Here is a 10,000-nt window from a genome sequence, read left to right on the forward strand (position 1 = left end):
TGATGATGATTGATATGACGATGATATCTTGATAAAAAAAAGGAAAAAATAAATAAATAAATAAATAAAAAATAATATTAAAGGAGGAAAAAAATTACCCCCAAAAATAAATTAATAATAATAATAATAATAATAATAATAATATAAATAATAATAATAATAATAAGTAATAATAATAATAATAGTAACATTAATAATAGTGATAGTAGTAATAATAATAATAACAATAATAATAATAATAAATATTAATAATAATAATATAATAATGATAGTAATAATAATAGTAGTAATAGTAATAATGAAAAAAAAAAAAAAAAAATTATACGAGCGAACATCATATATATGGAGAAAGATCTATTTTCGAGATACACATATCCACAGTTCGGTTTATTGTCCTGATTATTTTTACTTTGATTTAATAACGATTACTATTACTATTATTATTATTATTGTAATTATTATTATTATTACTATTGTAATTTTTCAATAATTTGTGCTAATTATCGTCACGTTAAATAGCGTAAATAACGTGGATCGCGGTTCATAGCTAGAAACATTGATTTTAGAAATTTCAAAATTTTCTAATCGACACCGGTAAATAAGATATTATATATATATATATATATATACATACATATGTGTTTGTATATATATATATATATATGCACATATGTACATATATGCATATACACATATGTATATGTATATCGAATTTGGACACTTTGTGATAGCGTTTTATCAAATACGCGTATGCTTGAATAATCTAATGCAGATTAATTAGTTATTGTATATTCTGGAAATAACATACATACATACATATATATATACATATACATATACATATACATATATATATATATATATTTAAAAATTACTGAGATACAAAAGAAGAAAAAAAGAAATATATAGAGACTGAATCGTGTTTGTTATTATTCATCGTAAAGTATGCCTATGGAAATTGTCACTCTTCACATTTTTCTTTCGATGTTGTTTTCTTTTTTTACTGTATTCTTTTTTTATTTTATTTTATTATTCTTTTTTTTCTTTTTCTATTTTTTCAGATATGAAAATCATTCCAATTGATGTAATATATATATATATATATATATATATATATATATATATATATATGAATGAAAATCAGATTATACAAAAGTACATTTTAATTGAAGTACACAAGGACTACGAAAGAAAGAGAGAGAGAGAGAGAGAAAGAGAGAAAGCGAGAAAGTTGAGAATTAAATAGATAGAGAGAGAGAGTCAGAGAGAGAGAGAGAGAGAGAGTGAGTGAGAGAGTGAATGAGGAATGAGAGATATAGGGGGATATTACGAAGCAAACAAAGAAAAAGTAAAAAGTGAACGAAACATCACAATACGTACACATATGATGTATACATAACGCTTATTCCTACACACACATATACATACACATACACACATCATACGTACATACACGGGGTATGATAATGTTGACATCGTACATTTTTAAATAGGATAGACGAGATTACGTACATTAAGAAAAGCAAGAAACGATTTAAAACACAAAGAAAAAAAATATCGAGGGGAAAGAAAAAAGAGAGAGAAGTAAACACAAGAGGTACGTTCGCTTTGCGCGACAAGATGGTCCCCATCCTCCTCTGCCCCTTCTCCCCTCTCCTCCTTCAATTAGAAAACTAATATCTTTATTATTTGGAGATGAGTTTTCAATAAGGGAAGAAAAAAAAAAATTAAAAAAAAGAGGATAAATAAATAAGTAAATAAATAAAGTAAAATAAAATGAAATGAAATGAAATGAAATGAAATAAAATAAAAGATATAACAATGGCGGACCAGCTCGTCGTCCCTGCATAGCCGTGCCGGTACATAACTTAGGAAAAACCTTATTACATAATACTTCGTCTTCTTCTACCGTTTTTATTACTTTTTTTTTTTCGTTTTGTTTTTTTTTTCTTTGATTATTATTATTATTATTATTATTATTTTCTTCCTTTCTACCTTTTTATTTTCTTTTTTCTCGTCTTTTCTTCTTTTTTCTTTTTTTTCTTTTTTTTTTTGATTGCAAGAATAATTATTACTTTATATAAATACCCATAATTATTATATATGTATAGAGAGAAAGAGAGCGAGCGAAAGATTTTTGATGACGAGTGATGATGATTATGATGATATTAATAATTATGATAGCGATGATGATGATTACGATGATAATGATGATGATGATTATGATTATGATTATAATGATGATTATGATGATAATGATGACGACGACGACGATGATGATGACGATGACGACGATGACGATGATGACGATGATAAGTAAAAAATGGGTACTCTGTAAAGTGAGAGACAAAGTTGTCCTGATATAGTTTAAACCTGCGAGAAAGAGGGAAATCATAATGGCGGTGACAAAATTCATGAACAAATATTTAGAACAACAAAAAAACCCCGAAGTTAAAGTTGAACCTCCCCCGACAACACGAGAGCCTCCTCCTTCTTCTTCTTCTTTTTCTTCTTCTTCCTTCTCCCATGTTTTCCTCAATCTTAACTTGGCCTTCGACTCTAACCTCAACCTCAACTTCAACCTCAACCTGAAGCTCAACTTCAACTCCACCCCCACCCCTTGCCCCCACATGACGACGATACGTGGATCCTGATGCTGCGGGATTACAAAAAGAAAACGCACATGTTCATTCTCTCATCCGTTTTTTAATCGATTAAATATTTTTCTTTTTCTCATACGAATAATATTCCATATACATATACGTATATATATATGTATGTATGTGTATATGTATATATGAAATATATATATATATATATATACGCATAGATATATGAATATATGAATATATATGTGGGTGTGTGTGTGTGGGTGTGTGGTGCGTGTGCGCGCGCGCGTGTGCGTGTGAGCGTGAGCGGGTGTGTGTATGTATGGATACGTATATATATATATGTATATATATATATATGTACGTATATATCGTTCTTCGTTTTGACAAAAAGTGGCGTCAGTGAATACTTTTGTTTCACCATTATATATATGTATATATATACATATATGTATATATCTTATAGATATGTATATGTGTATATATATATGTATGTATATGTATATATATATGTGTGTATATATATATACATATAAATATAAATAAAATAAAGGAAACAAAGGATAAAATGAACTGACAAAGAAGAAAAAGAAAAAAGGAACAACAACAACAAGAAAAAAAAAAATAAAAATAAAGAAATGCCACATGATGACGAAAATTCAAAAAAAAAAAAAAATAAATAAATAAATAAATAAAAAAAGAGAGAAAAAAAAAAGAAAATGAAAGGGTGGTGAAAACACACAACAACACATTAATATTATAATTAATTATAATAAATACAATATTTGTACAATAATCAACGGTGCTATGGTGGATGTGTTGGAGATCTAAATTACGATATCCCATCAACAACCTGATCCCGACCTAATTTAAATAGCTAAGTGCGTTTGATCGATCGATCGGATTGATCTATTGATCTCTCTCTCTTTGTCGATCTATCGATCGATTTAATATCATCTATCTCGATCGTTGATCCTTCGATTATCATTCGTCTCCTGGATTTAAAAATATAAAACGTCGATCTCGATCTCGCGATGATCTATAAAGATCTAAACTTAACTCGGAAAAATCCTTTATCGGTTTTTTCTTCTTTCTTTTTTCATTTCATTTCATTTCATATCATATCATATCATATCATATCATATCATATCATATCATATCATTTCATTGCTTGATTTATATTTTCCCTATCCGAAGGCTCGAACGTGAACGATCGATGAGATCTTTGATTGATTTTTAAATTTAGTTTCGTTAGAATTGAATTTGATTGGAATACCGTTTATATTTAATTTTTAATTTTGCTTTTCTTTTCTTAATTCGATTTAATTTTTTTTATTGTTATTTCGACCGTGTTAATTAATTTTATTTTTCTCGATTTACGATATTACCTATTCGAAGACTCTGACGTGGAAGATTGATCGATGCGATCTTTAGGTTGCTTTTTTCTTTCTTTCTTTCTTTTTTTGTTTTTCTGTAGAAAAAACATTGCGAAAGAACTGAATATTATTAGGATTCTTTTTTAGTTTTCTTTTTTTTTTTTTAAACACTATTTTATTTTATTCTATTATTATTTTCTCTTTTTAAAATTTCGGTTGCAGTCGGGAGGAATGAGAGAAGAGAGATTTATCGGCTGTACAGAGACAACACACACTTCGGTGTTTTGTATTTCGATCTATTTATCGATTATTATTCTAAATTTTTGTCGTCAAGTTATTATTAGTATTAGTGGTAGTATTAGTATTAATAGTAGCAGCAGCAGCAGTAGAAGTAGTAGTAGTAGTAGTAGTAATAGTAATAGTTCCAGTTCCATGTCGAATAACCGGTATTCGACAATATCGTGGCAGCGAATGATTGCTATCGATTGTCTTCGTTGAATTGTGTCACGTTAGGGTCGCCGTATGAACCCTCATGTGCCTGTTGAGATTGCCACTTTGACTAAATCTTAGGAGACATACCTTGCACTGATATGGTTTCTCACCGGAATGAATTCGTAAGTGTTTTGTCAACGTCGAACTGTCGGAGAACGCTTTCTTGCAAAGGCGACATCTAAAAATTGAAAGAATATTTTCTTCTTACTTTGTCGTTTTTATCTTTTTTTTTTTTTTTTATACATCTCTCTTAACACCATGTAAAATCAATTTCATTTAAGATATTATTACCAAATCGTTGGAGATATTAAAAAAATATATTTTTGTGTGCTACTTACACACACACGCGCGAGATGTATGTTCGAAAAATTTTGTAAATCATAAAGAAGAATTATATTTTTCGATAATAAAATTAATAATGAAAAATAACGTTTAAATAATTCGAACTTTCGAATGCGCACGCGCGCGGGAGGGTGTAAGTGTGTGTCACGATATCTGAGAAACGAAAAATATTTTTCGTAATCATCGTTTCGTATCAAAGTTATGGTGTGTTACTTGCACGAATATAATTATTAAAAAAAAAAAAAAAAAAAAAAAAAAAAAAAAAAAAAAAAAAAAAATAAGTAAGAAAGAAAACACTTTGCATATGAAGTAACGATAAAATATTTGTGGGATCGATAATAAAAAATTAAAAAAAAATACAGAAATACAGGACGGAGGGCTAAAAGTTTCTAGATGGGTCAAAAGTCTCTAGATTTGTAGTTTTATTCTGAAAATTTTCGAAAAAGAGTAAAATAATTCTTTTCTTAAATAATCTTAGGAATTTTTACTTGTATAAACACACACACACACACACACACACACACACACACACACACACACACATTCATATATGTATATAACTTTAAAGTCATTTATGTGTATATATACACACAGTATGTTATAAAGGGTTAATATATATATATATATATATATATATATATATATATACATATATGAAAAATTTCTGTATGGAAGACATATGCATCACATCATCGTACCTGTAAGGACGTTCACCAGAATGAGTTCTCATGTGTGTCGTCACCGAACTGCTTTGTGAAAATCTTCTATCGCAAACTGGACATCGGAATGGTTTCTCTCCTGAATGTGTTCTCGTATGGGCGGTCAAGTTGGCAGCTTGGCTGAAGGCTTTCGAGCACGCATGACATCTGCGATCGAACCATCCAATCATTATATTTTGTTTTACTTTTCTTTTTTTATTAATTCTATATACACACACATATATATATATATATATACATATTTACAATTTGTCTGTCTGTCTGTCTATCTGTTGGTCTCTCATTCTATATCTGTCATCCATATTACGGTCAATAGTATTACGTCAATGAACTACCCTATCTATCTATTTATCTATCTGTCTCTGTCTCTCTTTTATCTTCTCTCTTTCTCTCTCCTTCTCTCTTTCTCTTTGATCGCGACTCTATCGATTTAGTTAAAACAATAGTTTCGAATATATACGCGATATTGCATAAATTAATCCGGATTGTTATATTAGCGCGTATTTTTAAAGAACAATGAAAGATAGAAAATCAATGAAAAGGAAAGTAATGAAAAAAGAAAAAAAGATACAGATGATAATGATAATAACGATAATGATGATGATAACAATGATGATGACGATAATGATGATGATGATGAATAATGATAAAAACGATTCGATATCATCATATCCTTTTTCTATTTCCAACAGTAACGAGGATGACGATGTTGATGACGATGATGGTGGTAGTGGTGTTCCTGATGGTAGAAAGTTTTATCGGGAAAATAAATGAGGACGAGTAGGACGATAATAACGAAAAGAAGAAGACGAAGACGAAGACGAAGAGGACGATGAAAAAGAAGATGGACGACGTAAAAAAAACCGTGAGAAGAGGGAAGAAGAAAAGAGACAAGGAAAGAAGAACAAAGAAACAAAAATGAAAAAACAAAGGCACGAAGAAGAAAAAGAAACAAAATATTTTTTAAGCAGCCAACCTGAACGGTTTCTCGCCAGAGTGAGTCCTAAGATGTGTTTTAAGAGTACTAGGCCGGGCATAAGATTTTCCGCATATCCTGCAGAGATTTGGCCTGCCATTGTCGTCCGGGTTGGTTACGACGTTTGGTCCACCTCCACCACCATTAACACAGAGCGCGTGCTCGTTCGGTCCTTGGAGACGGGGGTGAGTGTGCGGATGGGGATGAGCGTGGGCGTGACCAGTACTACCACCTATCAGGCCATTCGTCGACGCCTGATTTACCCTCGTCTGTGTTTCTACCGGATTGTATTGAGGGGCGGGACTTAACAACGGTTCTGCACCCCATGCCGACGAATAACTTTGCTCGTACCTACGCACACGCGTATATATATATACACACATACATATATATATATACATACATACATGTGTGTGTGTATTTTAGTGTGTGCGTGCATATATACACACGTAATATATAAATATATATAATAATAAATATAAATATATTTACTAATATAAATTATATATATATATATATTTCTCTCTCTCTCTCTCTCTAGTCATTTCTCTTCCCTCTCACCCTGTCTGAAAATAATGGCGGAAATAATGGTCGTTTCTCAGGGTCGTTCGACGTTTCTCTCACACTCCACACCCCCGTATCTTTCATCCCTCTCTGTCCTCTTTTATTCCTCCTCATACTACGTATATCTATTACGTTCTGTTTTGTTTTGTGTTTTTTTCTATTCATCCTTTTTCTTTTGGTTTCCCTCTCTCTATCTTTCTCTCTTTCTCTTTCTCTATACACCCTCTTACCCCGTCTTTCCTTCTCCCCACTCTCTTCTCTTTTTTTTATCCGTATAGGTTCTATGTAACGTCAAGTATTACGTACATCACGTACGAGAGGGAAGAGTAATAACAAAGAAAGTATTATATACATATACATATACATATACGTATACATATATACATATATATATATATATATATATCGATCTTAAAAGGCTTACCCAGGATGCAAGTTCATGTTCATCGTCATGTTCATCGAAACGTTGACCGACATTGCTGGTGCCGACGCGTAATGAGTTGGTGGCGGGCCTACGGGTGGTCCTAAATTCTGAGTATAATCTTGCGTATAGTGATGGGTCGTAGGTCCACCCGTTGAATAATATCCTCCTGTAGGACTTCCAGGATGTACGACGGCATGTTTCAAGGATAACAATACGTCAGCGACGCCTTCGCCATTACCATTGTTTGTCCTTGGTACGCAATCGCCCCTTGGACATCCCCAACTGCAAAAACGCTTTTTAAAATTATAAGGTACGTCGAGCTAGGGGGACCCCCTTTTTATGTATGATTTTTTCCTTCTTTTTTTATTTTGGTTCTATTACATTTGTCTTTTCTTTTTCTTTTTTCTTTTGTTTTTTTTTTTTTTTTTGGAAATACTGGTCCATTTTTTCTTTCTTCCTTTTTTCTTCTTTTCTCCATTCTCCTTTCTTTTACGTTCTATATCATACGACGAGATATATTATCGCGTTTTCGAGATAGTCGATAATTTTTGTATGTAAGAAAAGAAAGAAGGGAAGAAGGAGAAGAAGAAGAAGAAGAAGAAGAAGAAGAAGAAGAAGAAGAAGAAAAAAATTATATTTTAAGAAAAGAAGAAAGAATAAAGAGAGTAAGTGTGATAGATTGACGATCAGTTGGAGCTTCTTTTTATTTATTTTTTTTTTGTTCGATCTAAATATCGAATTGTTGAACGATATTTATCATTTTGTTGTCTCGACTACGTTAGTTAGTTAATCAATCAATCAATCAATTAATTAATTAATAATAATAATAACAATAACAACAATAATAATAATAATAATAGTAATGATAATGATAATTACAACAAGTAAAAAGAAAGAAAAAATAAAGTAATAATAATAATAATGAAAAAAGAAATTAATTTCGTCTTTTTTACCGAAATAATCCTTCTGCCTGAGAGAGAGAGAGAAAGAGAGAGAGAGAGAGAGAGCTTCTGCAGAAAGTAGACGAAGTCTGATACAGATCAGACGAGACATAAGCGCCTATTTCCTTTTCGTTTCGTTTTTCATTTCTTTCTCTCTCTTTTTTTTTTTGCTCTTTTCCTTTTTCAATTTTTTTCTCTCTCTTTTTTTTTTTTTTTTAATAGACACATTCGCATTTAATTCGAGGAACAAAAAGAGAAAGTCAAAAAAAAAAGACATATATAGAAAGAAAGAGAGAGAGAGAGAGAGAGAGAGATATTTTTCGGATTACAAGAGATTATAGGTATATAGATAAGAGTGGACATAACTATTAAGATACAATTGTATATCAGATAAAAGCAAAATCTTAATCTATACACAACTTTGTTATTATTATTGTTACTATTATTATTATATTAAACGAAAAGCGTACACTTTATAGCAGTCTGATTCGAAAATAAAAAAAATTTACGGAGACACGCGTAACAAAGAAACAAATAAACAAACAAATAAACAAACAAACACATACTCGTACGTATACAGAATATTTATATATCTATACATAAGATATATGAAATTACTTACTTGTATGTACCCGAACAAGGACTGAACAAACCAGGCAATGGATCCAAATCCAATGGTGGAAAACCTGCCATATCGTCGACCCAAAAACCACTACCAAATTCACCACCGACCACTTGGCCTTGGCCTGAATTCGTTTGAATTTGTTGAGTTTGATCTGGCCCCGTAATATCCTCCGTGGAGGCTTGTAAATCTTGCAAACGTAATGTACCTTGCAATGCACTTAACGTTTCTTCATTTTGATTGTCGGTCAAGGTATCGTCGTTTGTAAGAACACCCAACGAACCGGTACAAAGCCCAGATGGTATGGTCGCCTCGATTGTACCCACCGATCCTATGAATTATAAATATATATATATATATATATATATATATGTATTGTGTATATATATATATATTTATATGTTTATAAATATATATATATATATATATACGTAAATAAAATAATTTTTTTTTTATTTTTTCTTTTTTATCTTTTTCTTTACGATCAATGCCAATTGATGATATATATATATATTTTTTTTCTGTCCTTTTTTCTTTTTCTTTTTTATTTCATTTATATCTAACCGATGTACGTATAATACAACGATATACTTCGATAACTCGAAGATATTTTTTTTTTTTTGTATCGACGAAATGATTATAATAACACGTACGTTATTTTACTCGAAAGTTTCGTTTGGTTATTATCACGTTATTATCGTTTGAATAAAGAAGGCAGAAAGTAAAAGACATTGAGAGAATGAGAGAGAGAGAGAGAGAGAGAGAGAGAGATAGAATTTCAATTAATGAATAAGAATTCGAATTATGAACTAATTAAGAAAAAATAAAATTCACATTGTAAATGACAATGATTAAGACAATAAAAATGTGAAATAACGACTAATCAATCGACTTATCAGCATTGATTGGATTACTATGAATTGGTGAAACACGAT

The 10,000-nt window shown here is 30.6% G+C and overlaps 2 protein-coding genes across 10 annotated transcripts in view; one reads left to right on the forward strand and one right to left on the reverse strand.

The window, feature by feature from the left end:
- Window positions 1-10,000, forward strand: part of LOC122638057 (C-terminal-binding protein) — a 47,182-nt gene that overhangs the window by 24,353 nt on the left and 12,829 nt on the right. For 2 of the 7 annotated variants that reach the window (XM_043830688.1, XM_043830689.1), the window contains one exon: window positions 6,231-6,385. The exons of the other annotated variants lie outside the window; for them this stretch is intronic. In XM_043830688.1, coding sequence (XP_043686623.1) covers window positions 6,231-6,233 — 3 coding nt within the window. In that variant the 3' untranslated portion in view covers window positions 6,234-6,385. Of the gene's footprint in view, window positions 1-6,230; window positions 6,386-10,000 lie in introns of those variants that run through there. 7 annotated transcript variants of the gene reach the window in all.
- Window positions 3,361-10,000, reverse strand: part of LOC122638058 (protein glass-like) — a 9,718-nt gene continuing 3,078 nt past the window's right edge. For 2 of the 3 annotated variants that reach the window (XM_043830692.1, XM_043830691.1), the window contains exons 4-8: window positions 9,066-9,396; window positions 7,503-7,784; window positions 6,515-6,865; window positions 5,518-5,685; window positions 3,361-4,655 (exon numbers count right to left, since the gene is read on the reverse strand). In XM_043830692.1, the coding sequence (XP_043686627.1) occupies window positions 4,490-4,655; window positions 5,518-5,685; window positions 6,515-6,865; window positions 7,503-7,784; window positions 9,066-9,396 (1,298 nt within the window). In that variant the 3' untranslated portion in view covers window positions 3,361-4,489. The remainder of the gene's footprint in view (window positions 4,656-5,517; window positions 5,686-6,514; window positions 6,866-7,502; window positions 7,785-9,065; window positions 9,397-10,000) is intronic. The other variant, XM_043830693.1, reaches the window with a different exon arrangement.

This window comes from Vespula pensylvanica, chromosome 2 (assembly GCF_014466175.1).
Source record: "Vespula pensylvanica isolate Volc-1 chromosome 2, ASM1446617v1, whole genome shotgun sequence".
Classification (NCBI taxonomy): domain Eukaryota; kingdom Metazoa; phylum Arthropoda; class Insecta; order Hymenoptera; family Vespidae; genus Vespula; species Vespula pensylvanica.